We start from the raw sequence: 19,555 nt of genomic DNA on the forward strand, positions 1-19,555 counted from the left end.
AATGGATGAGCAACACGTGGTGAAAAAAGAAGAAAACTAGGAAACTTGTTCAAAAAGAAAAAGAGGACCGCCAAAATACAAAACGACTCGCCCCAAACAAAAGCTAAAATACTACAAGGCATAAATACCATTCTACTTCAACTCACTTGCGGGGTGGCTAATGATGGATACCAAATCCCATTCTACTTACAATAGAACCGAGTCATACGAGATCTATTCTCACGCGACCTCGGGCTCGTGCCCATAGGGCTGAATAAAGATAAGTCAACAGACGAATTCATATGATCCGCCTCTACTTGATTATAGCAAAGTGAAGACCGAATACTTGAGGATTCGGGCGAAACACGCCTGTCACGGGTTTCGGACAGCAGAGCGGATCTATTATATAATCTTGAAGAATCTTTCCTAATTAGAAACAAACTCTAGCTTAGGAAGATAACTCTAAATCAGGAAGTCGAGACTATTTAGGAAGACGTTCCTAAATGGGACTCTTGTCTGAATAAGGAAGGACACTCCTAATCAGGATCAAACCCTACAAAGTAGGATTCACTTTTCTACTATAACTCTGTTAGGTCATAAATAGTTTTATTTTTTATGAAATATAAATATATTTTGTAATTTGAAAAGATGAAAAATACATACATTTTTTTAGTATCCAAGTGCATACATGTATATAAGATAAGAAATTATATATATGAAATTTGGTTGATGTTCCTCATTTATATATAGAAAAATAGGCTTTTCATATTCATAACTTAAAAATATTAATAATATAAAAGACTTTTAAGATTTCATAATAAATGACTTTAAAAACTTACAATTAATTAAATTTATAACTAATTAAAAATAATAATTGATTTCATAGTTTGTAATATTAGTGATGTAGAGAAAAAACTCTGTAAATTTAATTTTTTATATCACAATGGCTTTAAACCTTCATATTTTAAATTTAAAATTATTTTTTAATAAATTTTCTTTCTTTAAATTTTATTTTCATAATTTTTTTTAAATGCAATGGATTTAAACCTTCATTTTTCAAAATTAAAATTATAGTTTTAATCAAATTGTTTTTTTAAAATATATTTTATTTCATAATTTTAAAAAGTATATAATTAAACAAAACTCTTCAAATTTAATAACTTATATTAAACTCTTTGAATTTCATAACTATAAATTTATTGTGTGTTTAAGAAATAGTTAATTAAATTATATAAATAAAAATTTAAATAAATTTAAATATAATTGTAAACGTGGATGAAATATAAAAAGACACTTGATGAAATTGTATGAAAGCTCTTTTGGAATTCGAGATTATAATATATATAGATATAGATACTGGATTGCTAAATACCGCCCGCTTTTACTTAACATCGCTCATGCACATTACCTTTTTACCCTTTTCACTTTTTGAATAGAAAACCAAATCATATACAGAAAACCTAAATCCTCTCAACTCATTCAACCATATTCAAACTCATATTCTATGGAAATGTCGGATTCCGAACGAGATGAAGATCGACAACCCCCGGTAAGTTTTTTTTTAGATTTCGAATTAATTTTTTTTTTAAATTCAGTTTTAGAGGGGACATCCCCATTTCACGTCCCCTCCGGAGGAGAGGACGCCGGAAAACGGCGTCCCCTCCTCCGGAGGGAACGTGGGAGATCCACGTCCCCTCCTCCGGAGGGGACGCCGAACGGCAGCTTTTCCGGCTGCGACTGAAAAGTCGCAGCCGGAAATTATATTTTTTTTTAAAAAAATATATAAAATTAATAATTATTTTATTTTTTATTTTAAAAAAATTATAAAATAAATTATTATTTTAAATAAGTTAAATGATTTTAGGAATTTATCCTATTTAATATAAATTATATAATATTTCTGTAACTTATATTTAAATTTTTGTGATCGCAGGGCGGAAAGCGTAGAGGGAAGTCGTTTTTGGTCCCAGAATGAAGGGGGTCGGGAGCCCGTCACGTTACTACGCGTAAAGTTTCTGACTCAACTCGACGGAAGAACCAATCGACGCAACCGACGCATACTTCTCCCGATAACAGACGCATGTCTGTTGATGATCTTAGAGAGTCTGATGATTTTGAGAGCTCGGAGGACGAGGCAAGTGAAAAAATTTACATTTCTAAACGGAAGAAGGGTGCATGTGGTCGGTTCGTTGGCGACTCATCATCAAGTAAATATAATTAAATGATTTTATTTAATTTAATAATGTTGTTAAAAAATTTAAATATAATTTAATTATATTTAATGTTACTTTCAGGGTCGAACAGACGACCCGAAGAGGTTGACGTGTGGACCGTTACTGGTCCAGTACCTGGTGGACCCGAGGATGACACTGTTATTCCTAGTTTTCTCGGACATGTCGCTTCTCGGCTATGGGATGGGGCAGACAGAGGCGTGCTGAAGTGTCAGACTAGACATGGAGCTCTTCGGAAGCTGAGACAGTGGTATGAGACGGCCTTAGAGGAGGTCAAGGTGCTGATAGACGGGACTGAGTTATCACATCTCCCATATATCATGTTTGATCATCTGGATATCCCGCTCCTTTCTGCATTTGTGGAGCGATGGCAGTCAGATACAAACTCTTTTCACATGCCATTCAGGGAGATGACCATCACATTACATGACGTGTGGCATATTCTTCGCATTCCAGTTGGTGGAGCTATGATTTCAGATGCGATATTTTATAATATTTTTCACATTTAAATTTTGCGTTAAAATTAAAATTTATTATTAAAATATTTAATTTGAGATTTTGTATTTTATTAGGTTTAATAATTATTTAATTAGGTCACATTATTATTTTAGGTAAATTTAATGTTATTTAGGATAATTTAATTGTTTTAGGTTATTTAGTTATTTAATAAAATATTTAGACCAATTAGTTGTTTAATGTGGATTGTGTTTTGGTTTGTGAATCGTAATTTCCTTGCAGGACTTCCTTGAAAAATGGGTGATGCTCATTTTTAGGGGAAGTGTTGCCCAATTTTTTCTAGAAATTTAATGTACCTATTGCGTGATATTAATTTAAATTGCAGAATTATGTTTTCAGGTCAGCCGAATAAGGCTCAGCTGTTGGCTTACTGCATACAGATTTTAGGTATTTCACTAGAGGATCTGGTGAGTAAGACGACCAAGCATTTTTCCCAGGGAGGTGTGTTGATTGAGTCGATCATCAGCTTATGTAGGCGTGGCCGTACTGCAGAGGTGGAGGCGATAGCTTAGATCTGGTTGATGTTAGGTTGCCCTTTATTCATTGACAAGAGTGGCCATCGCATTAGACCTGCAACCATATGGGAGGTACGGGATGGAGTCTCAAATACGAGTACATTTTCCTTGGCCTCAGCTACACTTGCTTATCTCTATCGGCAACTTGGAATCTCATCGAGAGGAGATTGCTCGGGTTTGACTGGGTGTCTGACACTGCTGCAGACATGGATTTATGAGTACTTTCCATGCCTTTGACCCCAGCGAGAGCGGCTGTTGATCCAGTCTCATCAGCCTTGAGCTTCCAGTTGGAGTGCTACTGCGTCAGAGTGTTCAGGCACCCGACTTCGGTCCCTTCAAGCTCTTTTGGACCTGCTGACTGCTGAGGAGGTATGCAAATTTGTTAATTTATTAGTTAAATTTGATTTTATTACGATCGTTATATTTTAATTTTGGTCTTTTGATTTTTTAACAGATCACGTGGCTCCCTTTTGGCGGCGAGCCTGCTGCCAGTGTAGAGCACACTGCATATTATGGGTGGATAGCGTACCGGGACATTGTCGAGCCATACATGCCTTCTAGGGTGCTGCGACAGCTGGGTTATGTGCAGACTGTACCTGTGCCAATTTTTCGGCCAATAGGGGTTGTTAGGTCCTGGAAGTCACTCAAGTACTCTGTGGACATGAGTGTGACGATTGCGGTTGACATGTGGAACGCTTTTCTGACCATGTACAAGCTGCGTTGATGGGATTTGAGGAAGCCCATGTTATTGCTGGAGGATGTCATCAAGCGTACTTGGACTGGTACGAGCGGCATTCGCATCCCCGTGTCCTTCCTGGCGGAGATCTTCCACGATCACATCCTCCTCGCAGCAACAACGATTATGTAAGTTTTCATTTTATAATTTAGTGAATATTACATATATTTAACATATTGAATTAACTTGTCTATTTATGGTATTACAGTGGATGACGTTGCTGACTACCGAATTCGAGCATTTCCTCGGAAAAGTCAGCACGATTACCGCCCAACATAGACAGCACTGCGACTTTGAGGGCATTACGGAGTTGGAGACTGAGACGGAGGAGGCTAGCGCTACTTTGGAGAGAGTCATTGCCGCTTGGCGTAGTGCTGACTGAGTGTTGTTGGTATATGTTGTGTGTTTATTTTATTAGTACTTTTTTTTTCTGATTATGGACTTTTTTATTTTGTTAGATGTGAGTTTCCAGAGAATTTATTAAATATTATGTACGTTTCTGTTATTATGCAATTTTATGAACATTCTAATTTGTTAGATATGTTGTGGGTTTCAAAAATATTACACGTATAATAATAAAACACACATAATGAAATAAGTTTCCGAATAAAAATTTTACAATCAACTCAATCTGCCATACCTATCAAACTATCCCATTGCTCTCTCCTATTAGCATATAAAGTATGCCAAGACTGAACAGTATGGTCCCTGTGCTCGAACCACAAGGTGGGAATTGGTGGGACAGGGAATTATCCTGTAAATTCAACCTAACAAAGTGAGCGCGTCCACTAATAAACAGTATCACTATCTCCTTCGATGGTCGTGAGTGAACCTCAGAGGAATGCAAAGGCAGAACAGTAAAGGAAGAGAACCGCGTCTGTGGTAGCGTCCCGCCTTGTATGTAAATAACAACTGCATTGAAGATAGTGGCAATAGGGAATAAGTCATCCAATACCTGCATCCATTTAATAAATTATAATATAAATATCATTTTTTAGAAAAATTTAATAACTTCTTGATAAATTTATATAATTCAATTAAATACCTGCATCCAGTAGCGAGGGCCACACTCTCCCCTTTCCCAACTAATACGTGTAATGGCCGCTTGCAACCCATTAATGCAAATACCCTCATATCGATAAGGGTGGGCGAAGAGTTTTTTTGCAATGTTCATTCTAGTCATTCCCCACATCTCCTCGTCACCATAGATGTAGTCTGCCACCACGCGGAATCCACAGTTGTCGTCCCCACGCACGTCCACAAGTGCTTCAACGAATGGTAAAAGGAATCCTGGAATAACCTCCGCATTTTGCAAACCAGCTGCGGGAAATAAAAACAATATTATTACAAATAACAAGGATATTACTATAGTAGACGTATATAATGAATATTAGTAGATGATAATTTACCTGACGCGGATGCACGATTTTTATGAGCTTGGGAAGACTTAGGACGACCACGTACACGGTCCTTGTACTCATGACGACTCGGATCCCGCTTCTTTGATTTGCTCCCCTTTGGTCGACCTCTAACATTTGTTTTCACTTCTAGTTTCATGTAGCCTAAGTCTTCGGGGTGAAGTCGCTCTCGAACAATACGAGAAATATCACGCAACGCTGAAGGATCCTTAGTCATGACCTCCTCGGCGACCTCGTGAAAATACTGATGTTCCTCAGACCGAAAACCAGCAAAATCGGCGTGCGCAGATGTGTCCAACCCATCGCCGAGAATAACAAGTTTCGTCCAAAACGGGTGAATACTGTCAAGACTGATCGGGTTACCTGCAAATAACACATATTAGCTTTCAATAACAATATTACTATTTTTAATATTAGTATTCAATAAAAGTGGTGCGTGATACCTGAATCTACCACCGCTCGCAGCTCACATGCACAGGGGATCTGATGTGTTGATCTAACCACACAACCACAGCGATCATAGACATCAGTACTCAATTCTCGCATACGCCTTAGTTCTTTCGATATTAAATCCAGACAGTAATGAGACACTCTGCATGAGAGCTTATCAAATGGAAAACTGCATCGATGGACGCCGATAGTCCGTCTCGAGTCCTCAAGTGTGTTTGCTGCAAATATGCAAAACATTTATATTATTAATAATGACAACATAATTTATATAAGTACTAATATTACTCGATAAGAATTTTACCGGATATCTGTCAGCTGCGACTATATAACTTTGTCGACCTTCGTCCAGACTGTGTCCAGAGCACCGGTGCTAGAGTTGAGCCACTGCTTAAGATGAGCATGTGCGCTCTCGACTCTACATGTGGTGGTGTTTCCAAAATGTAGGACTAAGTCCGTCCAGCAAGATACGAACTTCTCTCTGTGCACCAACCAAGTCCCCTCAATGTACTCTATCAACCCTGGAAAAGCTTTAAACCGATCTCTGAAGTGTTCCATAGCTATGTTATATTGATCAAAAGTTGGCGCTCTGATAATTTTCTTCCAGGTACTATTATTGAAAATTTCAGCAAATTCTTGGTTTTTCCCACTTATTCTGTACACTCTATCTTCTACATCCTTATTTATGTGCCACATACATAGTAGATGAGAAGAACGTGGGAAAACCTCTGACACTGGTCTGATCAGCCCCAGTTCTCGATCAGTAAGAATAGCGCTCGGATGAATATGTTCCCCAATCAAGCACCTGCAGTATTGCCCGATGATTTAATAAGTAATTTGAATTTGAATATCATAATTTTAAAATATTATATAACATAATTATAATCAAATACCTCAGTCTCTCCAATACCCATCTGTAGCTCCCCTCAGTCTCATCCTTCATAATTGCATATGCAATTATGAAGTTCTTGTTGCAAGGAGTCATTCCAATAATCTCAAAAAAAAGGCAGCTTGTACTTGTTCGTCTTATACGTGGAGTCCATATCGATGATCCAGTAGTACGAACGAAGTAGTCTCACTGAATCAGGATGAGCCATGAAAATATGGGTCACCACACCTGTATCCTCCTTAGCAAGAGTCCAGTGTACATAATCATTTTTCTGAGCCATGTGATAAAATTGCGCAACCACATCTCTACCCTCAAAGCTAGACTTTCTCAAAGTCTCTCTGTAGTTGTACACTTGCCTTATTGTAGGGTTGTCAGATGGTACTTTTTCTTTCAAAGCTGCCATAATAGAACACGGCTTCGCTTGTGCCGCACTCATATCTCGCACAATTTCTTTCGCCTCACCACTCAGCCCACTCATCTGACGGTATCCTTTAGGATACACAGCTAAAGCATGGTTGTGTGTACTCGAAATACCAGGATCCGTAAGTATAAACCATGCAGTCTTTCCTAATTGACAACAATTTTAAATTTGCACTGACACGCTTTTGTCTTCGTATTTTTCCGTACGAATGAATCAGAATCTGTGAACGAACCTCTGTAACGCTCACCCCGAGCACATCGTAGAAGCTTTTTTTTCCCCTCGTTCTTATGTGACGAAATGACTAATTCAAATCCAATCCATATAGCAGTACTCTTAGCCCAAGTAATTGTTTCAACATCAGTATCAAACCCATGTCCTGACTTAAACCAATCGCTGTAATCAATTCTGTCACCGCCATAATCTTCTAAATGAACCTGCAAAACATAAATAATTACGTTTAACAAATCGTAATAATATGCAATAAAAAATCACTGTAATTATTTAAAAAAAATTATTTTAACGTTTTTTTTTAAATAAATAAATTAATTTCCGGCCGCGACGTTTCGGTCGCAGCCGGAAACCCTTGAAGGGGGACAGTCCCCCTTCATGCGGACGTTCGGCGTCCCCTCCGCGGGGACGTTGCGTTTCACGTCCTCTCCGGAGGAGGGGACACCAAATTTCGGCGTCCAGTCCTCCGGAGAGGACGTTTCTTGTCCCCTCCTCCGGAGGGGACGTGAATTGGGATCGTCCCCCCTAAAAAAAATTAAAAAAAATTAAAAAAACTATTTTTTACCTCGGAAAAGCCGGAAAAACTTGTTTCCGAACGTCGATACTCGTTACCCGACGAATTGTACTCGTTATCCGTCATTTTAATCGATTTTTTACGTATTTGTTCGAATGTGTTCGAATGAGTTGAGAGAACTTTTTTTTTAAATTTTGTTACAAGGGCAGAAATGTCTTTTGTATGGACGGTGTTAAGTAAAAAGGGACGGTGAATAGTAAAACCCTATTGATATAGATAGATAGATAGATAGATAGATAGAGATATAGAGAGAGATATAGATTATAGTGATGACTAGCCGTGTCTTTTTCTTTTGTCAAAAGTATTGGTCATCTCTCTTATTTTAATATTCATTTTTATCTTTTGTATAATGGTGGATTTTTATTGTTGAATTTATTTCATTGACGAGGAAAATGACAAGGATAGATATATAGATTATAGTGGAATTTCATATTATCTTTTTAGTAACATTGAAACATTATATTATAATTTTTTACTAATTGTCATTTTTAAACAAGAGCTTTAAACTTTAGATAAGAATCAACTAACTTATAAAACTCGAAAACTAATTTAAAAGTTTTTTTATGTAAAATAAATAGTAAATTGTGGCTGTGTTTCTCTAATAAGTTTATTTCTGAGTTGTCGTTGAATTGCATAGCATTTGAGCTAATTATAGTATATGATTGATGTTTAGCTTACTTCTGAGTTTTGAGGTTTTGCAAAATAAGCATAACGATTTTGTTCATTATAATTGTGCGAAACTTAGTGCTGGAGCTTTCGATGCTCTCTCTTTCCTTTGAAAATGCTCATTATGCCTTATTTTCTGTTTCTCATTTATGGTGTTTTACCAATTGTTGTAATTGTTTTTGTTGGCCTTGCTGAATCTGATATAGGTTCAGGTTCAATTTCAACATTTGATTAATAGGAAACTATTGGTGAATTTCTCTTCTTGGCTCTACAACAACAATACTTAGGTGTTGAACTTTTCCAACTAAAGCCTCATTTAAAACATTTATAAGATTGCTGCTTGTTCCATTTCCTGAAGACAGATTAAATTCATTATTTTGTCTTGCAAGACCCTCGTAATCTTTTGAGATATTTAACAAACTTCACTGTCCAGGTCAGTTTTACTTTCTAACGTAATTTTTATGTAATGATATATCTATAATAGTTATTTGCTACTATAGAGTTTTTTTCTTCTAAAAATATCATTTCTTGCATCTCTATTGTTGTATATATGGTGTATATACGGAGAAATATTGTTGGAACAGTTGCCGGTTGAAACATAAATTTCCGAAAAGGCTGAGTCGCGGACTAGGTCGCTCTCTTTTAGACGTTTCGTGACTCAGCTCAGAGGTGCAAAACTGACTATCAACCACGTCGTCCCCAGGATAAAACAGCCAGAAAATACTGCCACTACTGCACTGTGGTAACAGCTCAATAACACTTAGTCATATTGCTCAAGAACTGTATAACACAAGACTGTGTTTTCTTTAACTCAAAGAAAAAAAAAACTTAATTTAAAACACAAGACTGTGTTTTCTTTATAACACAAAATTGTGTTTCTTTAATTAAAAAAAAACTTTATTTATAACACAAAACTGTGTTTTCTTTATAACACAAAAATGTGTTTCTTTAACGAAAAAAACTTTATTTATAACACAAAATTGTGTTTCTTTAACAAAAAAAACTTTTATTTATAACACAAGATTGTGTTTTCTTGAATTTAGAGGAAAAGCTCTAGTTTTTTTGATGTGTAAAACAAATAAGGAGGAAGCCTTAATTTATAGGAACGTTAGAGAGGACAAACCATTTTTTTTCCATATGGGAAAAAATAAAATCTTTAATTTTTTTTGAATGTTTCACACATTAGTGTGTTCACACACTAATTTCAACAATCCCCCACTTGAAAATTAAAAAATATTTCTCGAGCAATTTCTGAAACAATAAGATTGTGCATAAACAAAAGTATCTTGCGATTTGAACTTTTGCGTAGTGAGTAAGATTCTGATTCAACAAGAGTGACTCGTAGTCTTGAACTCTATCTCGGACATGAAACCACACACAACCTTTTCTATGAGTGTATTCAAAAGCCCGTGCGTTTATGGCCATGCACGTCTATCCCAGTTTAGTGAACGCTCTAGAAATTTTGCCTCAAATTTCATGGAAAGCGGCCCCACTTCCACATTCACAAAGGTGAAGCTATCAAGAGTACTCCTGTAGCTAGGTACTCCACTCCATATGAAGTATAGTCTTCATTAAGAGATTCTATTAACTCATCCTCTAATCGCTTCAGGAATCATGCTTCAATATTGCATGTTCTGGCTCATATCATTCATAACTTGTTATTACCCATTGAACCTATTTCTTGGGATCTCCAGTCAGTTAGGTCGGGTTACCATTATAAATGACTCAATCGATAGGCAATAGTCCCATTCCTTTGGAAGTTTTATGGACTTTCTCTCTAACTAATCCTTTCGTCAAAGGATCTGCTAATTTATCATCAGTGTATTCATGATCCACTCTAACAGTTCATACTGTTCTTACGACATATATGTCGTTTTTTACCGTTACATAAACAGTTCTCAGTTTTTACAATAGCCGCGGTACTATCGCTATGGATCAACACAACTGGTATCTTTCTTTTCCATAAAGGAATCTAATATAGCAGGATTCTTAGCCATCCTACTTCTTCACTAGTAATAGCTAGTGCTATTAATTCTGACTTAATCATGGATTAAGTCAAAATAGTCTGTTTATTTGATATCCAAAAAATAGTTCCACAAGCTATACTAAAAGTATAGTCACTGTAGCTTTGGAATCATCTAAAAATGTATTCCAATCTGCATCGCTGTATCCTTCAAGGATAGTAGGATGCTTCTGATAATGTAACCCAAGTTTCATGGTTCTTTTAAGGTATCTCATTACCCTTTCAATAGCATGCCAATGCTCAATACTAGGTCTACTAGTAAACCTGCACAGTAATCCAACGACATATGCAATGTCGGGTCTAGTACAATCAGTGGCATACCGAAGGCTGCCAATGATGCTCGCATATTCAGACTGTCGTACACTATCACCAGTGTTCTTAAAGATTTTTACACTTGGATCATAGGTGTGTACATGCAGGTTTACAGTCGAAGTAGTTATATTTCTTTAGAATCTTCTCAACATAGTGAGATTGATCTAAAGAAATTCCTTTTTCAGATCTAGTTATCTTTATGCCAAGAATGACATTCGCTTCACCTAGATCTTTCATATCAAAGTTGGCACCCAACATTGATTTCACAACATTCACAACATGAATATTTGATCCAAAAATCAACAAGTCATCAACATATAAACATATGAAAGTACAAAGCTCATTCTCATATTTATAATATATACATTTGTCACTTTCATTCACTTTAAAACCATTTGAGATGACAAGATTATCAAATTTCTCATGCCATTGCTTAGGTGCCTGTTTTAGACCATACAAGGATTTGTCTAACTTGCACACTTTCTATTCATGTCCATGTATCACAAAACCTTCAGGTTGGTCCATGTAAATTTCTTCCTCCAATTCACCATTCAGAAAAAGCGGTCTTAACATCCATTTGGTGTACTACTAAATCATAAAGTGCAACCATCGAAATTAGCACTCTAATGGATGTTATTCTAGTAACAGGTGAATATGTATCAAAGAAATCAACTTTTTCACGTTGCCTGTAACCCTTAGCTACAAGTCGAGCTTTATATTTGTCAATAGTGCCATCAGGTTTTCTTTTTCAAAATCCATTTACAACCTATGGTCTTGCAACCGGGGGGTAAATTAGTCAAATGTCAAGTTTTATTGGACTCCAAAGATTCCATTTCATCATTTATGACTTCTTGCCAAAGATCATCATCTAAAAAAGTTAGAGCTCCCTAGAGGTTTGCAGTATCCTCCTCTAAAGAATAGACTTGGAAATTTGGACCAAAGTCTTTCGAGATTCTAGCTCTTTTACTCCTTCTGTTCTCTGGTTCTATATCATCAGTAATCTCATTATTCCTGACAACAGGAATTTTACTAGATGATTCGCCCCCACTATTTCCTAATTTAAAAGGAAATTTATGTTCATAAAAATCAGCATCCACATATTTAATAATCACTCGTGCAGTCAAGTCATAAAATATGTATGACTGCATACCCAATGAACACACATTCATAGCCTCTACTTGCTAATTTTATTCGTTTTGGATCAGGAATCCTAACATAGGTCAAACAACCCCATGTTCTCAAATAAGACAAATTGGTTGTCTTTTCTTTAGAATCTCATAAGGTGAAATCTTATTGTTCGATTTTGGTACTTTGTTTAGCACGTCGCAAACAGTCAATAATATTTCACCCCACCAGTAAGAAGCAACACATGAGTTTAATAAAATAGACACTAGAGCTTCTGTAATTATTCTATTTTTTCTTTCGGCTTTACCGTTCATTTCAAGAGAGTAAGGTGCTGTTCTTTCGTTAACAATGCCATATAAAATTCAATAAGCATGCTTTATCCATATTCAATTCTTCTATTACTTCGAAATCTTTTAATTTTCTTTAAAAGATGTTCAGTTGCAGTCATAAAAAACTTAAGCATGTCAAGTGCATCACTTTTATTTTTCATCAAATACACATATGTAAAATAAGAACATTCATCAATATAAAATATTTCTTACCATTTCTGGTCAAGCTATCATCAAATTCACATATATCCGAAAAAACTATTTTAAACATTTCAGATATTCTAATAAAACATTATACGTCGTTTTAGTTATTTTCGCTGAACTAATAAAGTCACATTTTTTCCTTTAGAAAAAAAAAACAATTCACTATCGTTTTAGGTATTAAACCTCACGAACTCAATTAATTAATAACTATATTATCAACATGATGAATTTTAGCTTGCCAAGCATTAAAAGCACATAGCATGTATGCAGACGAAAAAAATAATATTTAAATTAACAATTAATTTGAACATACTGTCAAAGGTAAAATCATCTCCGATATTTTGAGTAAATCCGGCTTTATTCTGAAAAAATTCAGAGATCAACTTTGTTCTTATCATAGGAGTGTGCAACATATCCTTCAAAATCACATGCTTCTCTGAAGTAAGCTTCGATTCTTTATCGCCAAATCCGGAAGGTGTAGTGGTGTGGGTATCACCCACCAACACTTTCTTAACTTTAGTAATAGTGTATGTTTTGAACATAATGGTCACAGCAGAAATAGCATGATGCGTCAGTGTCTGCCCACCATCTGTCTGATCTATCATTAAGATTGATCTCAGAAATAAACATTCACAACGTGACGTTTTTTTTTTCAATCAGGTTATTCTGTTAAACAGAACTAAACCTGTTCTGATACTTGTGTGTCATATGACATGATTTATCACAGTTGTAACTCACAAACTGGTCATTGTCATTTCCAATAATTGGTTACTGTTTCATAATAGGTTTAATTTATAATTAAACTTTCTAATAGAACCGTTGTATGAAACAACGAGAACTTCACGATCAATGTTTTATTTTCGCAACCTCATCGGAATTCATGGCAGCAACTGCTAAGGGACACGTCTAAAAATTGTTGGAACAATTGCCGGTTGAAACATGAATTTCCGAAAAGGCTGAGTCGCGGACTAGGTCGCTCTCTTTTAGACGTTTCGTGGCTCAGCTCAGAGGTGCAAAACTGACTATCAACCACGTCGTCCTTAGGATAAAACAGCCAGAAAATACTGCCACTACTGCACAGTGGTAACAGCTCAATAACACTTAGTCATATTGCTCAAGAACTGTATAACACAAGACTGTGTTTTCTTTAACTCAAAGAAAAAAAACTTAATTTAAAACACAAGACTGTGTTTTCTTTATAACACAAAATTGTGTTTCTTTAATTAAAAAAAACTTTATTTATAACACAAAACTGTGTTTTCTTTATAACACAAAAATGTGTTTCTTTAACGAAAAAAAACTTTATTTATAACACAAAATTGTGTTTCTTTAACAAAAAAAAAATTTATTTATAACACAAGATTGTGTTTTCTTGAATTTAGAGGAAAAGCTCTAGTTTTTTTGATGTGTAAAACAAATAAGGAGGAAGCCTTAATTTGTAGGAAAGTTAGAGAGGACAAACCATTTTTTTTTCATGTGGGAAAAAATACAATCTTTAATTTTTTTTGAATGTTCCACACATTAGTGTGTTCACACACTAATTTCAACAACTATTTTGTTCAAGCAGTGAAATAATTATGGAATCAAAAAAAAAGATGGATGGATTGTGATACAATTAGTCAAGAATATCTATAGGGGGTGAATTGGTTTATAGAATTTGTATTTAAAGACAAACCCGTAGATGCCAAGGTTCTTTGTCCTTGTACTATATGTGTTGTTTTCCATCATAGAAATTTAATAGAGATGTATGATCATTTAGTGGTTAATGGTATTATGCCAGGATATGATTCTTGGTTTTATCATGGTTAACCGATAACTACACATTCTCCTACTAGAGATATTAGACTAGAACGAGAAATACATAGTGATAATGCAATGATGGAGATGCTAAATGATGCTTTTGGTATATTAGAGGATGGTGTAGGTTTGGGTAGGAGAGATTCAACAATGACTAACATTGATGGTTCTCTTGAAGAAGATAATATAAAGGAGTCCCATCCAATCATGGAAAATTTTAAGAAGCTAATAGATGATGCTAACATGGAACTGTATCCAAGGTGTAAACACTTTAATAAGCTTTCTTTCATATTACACTTGTATAATTTAAAGTGTCGTTATGGATTACCTAATGAGTTTATGGGCGACCTGATTAAGTTATTGAAGCTTGCCTTTCCAGAAGGTGAAACACTTTCAAATTCGTTCCAAGAAATAAAAAAAATCATTAACACTTGGGGTATAAAATATGTAAGCATACATGCTTGTCCTAACGATTGTCTTCTTTTTTGGAAAGATAAGTCTGATGATGTGTGCTCAGTCTATGGGGCTTCTTGTTGGAAATCTTGTGAAAATGACTCAAATAATGATGCCTCAAACAAAAATATAAGAAAAAAGAAAAATGTTCCAGCGAAGGTGTCAAGGCATTTTCCTTTAAAGCATAGGCTTCAAAGATTGTTCATGTCATCCAAAACATCAGATTTGGTAAGATGGCATGATAAAGATCGTGTAAAGGATGGTGTCTTAAGGCATTCGACTGATTCAGATGCATGGAAACATTTTGATTCTCTATATCCTGAATTCGCTAATGATCCTTGTAATATTAGAATGGGTTTAGCAAGTGACGATTTTTAACCTTTTGGTTCTATGAAAAGTACATATAGCACATGGCCAGATATATTAATTCCTTACAATTTTCCCCCATGGCTATATATGAAGCAAGAATTTTTTATGCTTTCTTTGTTAATTCCTGGGCCATATGGTCCTGGAAATAATATTGATATTTACCTCCAACCACTTATTGAAGAGTTGAAATAATTGTGGGATGTAGGAGTAGAAACATATGATGCTTCATCTACGGAATCTTTTCAGGTACATGCATCACTTTAATGGACCATCAATTATTTTCCTGCATATGGGTATCTATCAGGTTGGAATATATCTAGTTGTTTTGCATGTCCTTCTTGTAATGTTGACACATGCTCTAAGCAACTAAAGAAAGGTAAAATTTTTGGCTTCATGGGTTATCGACGCTTCTTGAATATCTGTCATAGTGACTCAAAGTCCTTTGATGGAACTAGAGAATTCAGGGCTGCCCCTAAAGTACCTAGTGGTCTAGAAGTTTTGGAGCAGTTCAAAGATATCAGGGTTGCTTATGGGAAGAATAACAAGGAGGTTAGTGGGGTAAGAGAAAAGACATGGAAAAAACGAAGTATATTCTTTGAGTTGCCTTATTGGAAATTTAATCTACTTCGGCATAATTTTGATGTAATGCATGTAGAAAAGAATGTTTGCGATAATGTGGTTAACACATTGTTAAATGTGGATAAAAAGTCTAAGGATGGATTGAGTGCACATGAGAAAAAGTTATTTTATGAGGTTTTGGAGAATGTAAAATTTCTGGATGGTTATGCATCAAATATATCAAGGTATGTTCGTAAGCAGTGTAAATTATCTGGGCTTAAAACCCATGATTGTCATGTTCTAATTCAACAACTTCTTCCTTTAGCGTTACGTGAAAATTTGTCCAACAAAGTAAGCTCGGTTTTGATAGATTTGTCTAACTTCTTTTACGAACTTTGCTCCAAATTCTTGAAAATTTCAGACCGTGAGAAACTTGAAGAGAATTTTGTTTTTATACTTTGTAAATTAGAAAAAATGTTTATGCCATCTTTTTTCACAATAATGGTGCATTCTATTATTCATTTGGCAAGTGAAGCTAGAATTGCCGATAACTCAAGGGAGAATCGAAGGAGAATGGCTGGAACTCGCGAAAGAAAGAAGAGGGGTTTCCGGTGCAATATCGTTGGATGTATCCGATAGAGAGGTAAATATTTTTAACTATAAAATTAATTATTTTATTTTCACTTTATTAATTTAATATCATAAAATAAATTTTCATAGGTTATTGGGAACTTAGAAACATGATGTTCGAAATAGAGCGCGACCTGAAGGTTCTATAGCAGAAGCGTATGTGGCACGTGATTTTTTATCATTTTGTTCTAGATATTAAACAAGTTGCATAACTTGTCGCATTATCGACCCCGTATTCGAATATGTTTGCTAAGCGTAGAATAGTCCAACCTCTAAATGAAACCAACATTCTTAAAGTTCAGAATACAATCTTCGACTTTTATTTAGGTCTTGGACTTAATCTAGCACCAGAAGGTGTCGGAAACTAGCTCTTAAGCTATTAACATGGATTGTCCAAAATTCAGAACTGTTACGCGCGTCGTAATGTTTTGATCTATTCGAGCTACTTAAAGACCGAATCTGCAGTAGTAGGCCTTTCGTACGTCTCACATACATGGAACTGCGATCTAAACTCATTTCTATAGAACATGCAATAGCTGGGTGGTTCAAATACTTGATATCAGCAAGTCAATGAAATTTATTACAAAAAAGATAGGGCCCTATCCCATTTGCAAAACTGGGGCCTAGCACTTAATCACGATATATGCATAAATACGGAGACAAATATTTAGCAGCCTTCTAGCGTAGTTCTCCAGATGCATTATATAACATAAGCTGAAAAACGCTAACTAATCCCATAGGAAATAGCGTAGCGCAACATATATCACATAAGCACTCAGAGAACATACGCTAGAAAGTACTACCAAATATTTTTCTACCGTACTTATGCATATATATTTTCCGTGATCGAATTACGTAGACATCAGTTTTGCAAACGGTACACACATACAATCCTATGTGGTTCAATCTCCTGAGGACACAAGACGGGTTTTGTACGACTAATTAAGATTTTATTCGATTAGAATAAAATCTTTCTTTATTTTTCAAATTTTTATTAATTTTTTGTAAGTAAAATAAAAATTAAAACTTGAACTTACTTGTTGAAGAACAAACCGTGATCAGCGGACAGTGGAGAATACAGAAAAAGAAATCCCAAAAATACAAACGTCAATGGTGGTAATTCCCCTAAATCATGATCACCTATGTGTAGACATATATAATCTATCTTTACTATACTATAATTTTGAGCTCTAAAAATACTTATCATACAATTTTGACATGTGGACTCCTATGCTACAGACATGTGTATTGATATCTTTTAAACATATGAAAAGTATATTAATTGTCACATCTTTTCATTTTCTTCTACCAGAATTTAAACACTATTTGTTACTATATAACTTTTCATTTTCCCTAAAAATAACATCATGGGTAGATAAAAACGTTGCAACAATCAATACTATTTAATATCTTGAAAAGCGTTATAAGAATCTTAAACCACCAAACCATCTCCTCTTATATATACTCTTATCAATCAGCTGGTTAATTTCAGTTCAAAAAATACATAAATATTTCCATTTGCAATCCGCCGATTCCAGTTTGCATCGGAAAACATTTTGTCACGTCATAAGTTAAGGTCGGTGAGTTTCATTTGAATGATTAGAACAACTGAATAATCCTTCAGAGATGAAAGAATATTGGATTGATATAATGGGCAAACCTTCATATTGCATTCTTTTTCATTGTACATAGTTCATTAATATTTACTTAAGCCGTGCAATTACTTGCTTAATATTTACTCAAACATACATGGAGTAATTAATAATATGATTATTTTATTTTTATCAGTTACTATTAGTTTTTTTATTAGTAATCAGTTATTATTAGTTAATTATAGTTTTTCTTTTCAAGTTTCTCATGAGGACACATCTCTTACAATGATATACGCTATTAATTTGACTCACGCTTAATATTGACATTGATCGTGATGAATATATGAAGAAAGCCAATGTTGTACCTTTTTCTTTTAAAAATCCCTTTTTGGTATTTATCATTGCCGTGAAAGTGCTATCATTTAAACAATTAGAGTATCTTGTGTATAGCATGTTCTTTGACATTTTATATTGTTTTTATTTTAATTGTTGATTAATTTTTTTTATGAATGAAAATTTTATAAAAGATCACCAGAAGTGATAAAAATTCTTAACTTAAAAAATTACGCTCAAAAAGTGAAGCACTAAGAGCAGCACACTAAAAGTTACGGTTTTGAGAAAAGAAAAATAATCGCTACAAAACACAATACGGATTTTTAAAGAAATCCAGTCCCGAATATGCAAAAGTTGGCGAAGTATATTTATGATAATATGAATTATTATACAACTTGTATTGATTTGCCGATCATCATTATGTAGCCAAAAAATATAAAAATAAACTTTAATTTTGCTTTAAGTATTTTTTTTAAATTTTTGTTATTTATTTGATTTCACAAAAATTGTTACTTCATTTTCAACCCAAATAAGGGAGTATTATGTATTTGTTTGTTATATTTATATTTAGAATGGTTACTCTTTAAAAAAATATTTGTTTCTTATCTCAAATTAATTTCGTTAAAAAGAATAAATTTTAAATTCATTTTACATGAAATGTGATGTTAATTATATATATTGTTAATTTATTCCCATATAAACAAAATTTACAGTATAATCAAAAATTTAAAATAAACAAGTTATATCTTTTGCACAATATAAACTTAAAGAATTTCTTTCATTATATTTTGCACAAATATTTTTCTAGAGAGAGTATAATTTTATTTATAATATTCTTTTGGGTTAATGTCATAAAAATTGACTAATTTTACACGTTTTTCAATCTAATCACGTTCTTTAAAATTTCTCATAAAAATACACCAACTTTTATTTTTTTTTTCCAAATTCATACACGGTGCTGACGTGTCACTCATTCATTGGTGCAATTTTCTGAGGTGTAAATCATTTTTAACCAATGAAAGTGTGACACGTCAGCGCCGTGTATGAATTGGGGAAAAAATGAAAGTTGGTGTATTTTTATGAGAAATTTTAATGAACGTAATTAAATTGAAAAAACGTGTAAAGTTGGTGAATTTTTATGACATTAACATTATTATTTTCATAGATTACATCTTATATTATTTAACTATTTTAATTTTTTTATAGTACT

At 34.3% G+C, this 19,555-nt stretch overlaps 3 protein-coding genes across 3 annotated transcripts; 2 read left to right on the plus strand and 1 right to left on the minus strand.

Moving 5' to 3' along the window:
- Positions 1–2,059: 2,059 nt before the first annotated feature.
- On the plus strand, positions 2,060–3,965 carry LOC126672592 (protein MAIN-LIKE 2-like). Its single transcript, XM_050366546.1, has 6 exons — positions 2,060–2,186; positions 2,274–2,669; positions 3,066–3,220; positions 3,278–3,426; positions 3,529–3,610; positions 3,696–3,965. The coding sequence occupies exons 1-6, from the start codon at positions 2,060–2,062 to the stop codon at positions 3,963–3,965; spliced, it is 1,179 nt and encodes a 392-aa protein (XP_050222503.1).
- A 2,872-nt stretch (positions 3,966–6,837) lies between these two features.
- On the minus strand, positions 6,838–8,020 carry LOC130015263 (uncharacterized). Its single transcript, XM_056105042.1, has 4 exons — positions 7,986–8,020; positions 7,734–7,905; positions 7,385–7,586; positions 6,838–7,298 (listed from the first exon to the last, which is right to left on the minus strand). The coding sequence occupies exons 1-4, from the start codon at positions 8,018–8,020 to the stop codon at positions 6,838–6,840; spliced, it is 870 nt and encodes a 289-aa protein (XP_055961017.1).
- A 6,471-nt stretch (positions 8,021–14,491) lies between these two features.
- On the plus strand, positions 14,492–16,218 carry LOC126672594 (uncharacterized). The gene is made up of 4 exons (XM_050366548.1): positions 14,492–14,792; positions 14,904–15,203; positions 15,537–16,035; positions 16,212–16,218. The coding sequence occupies exons 1-4, from the start codon at positions 14,492–14,494 to the stop codon at positions 16,216–16,218; spliced, it is 1,107 nt and encodes a 368-aa protein (XP_050222505.1).
- Positions 16,219–19,555: the final 3,337 nt, after the last annotated feature.

This window comes from Mercurialis annua, linkage group LG3, assembly GCF_937616625.2.
Source record: "Mercurialis annua linkage group LG3, ddMerAnnu1.2, whole genome shotgun sequence".
Classification (NCBI taxonomy): domain Eukaryota; kingdom Viridiplantae; phylum Streptophyta; class Magnoliopsida; order Malpighiales; family Euphorbiaceae; genus Mercurialis; species Mercurialis annua.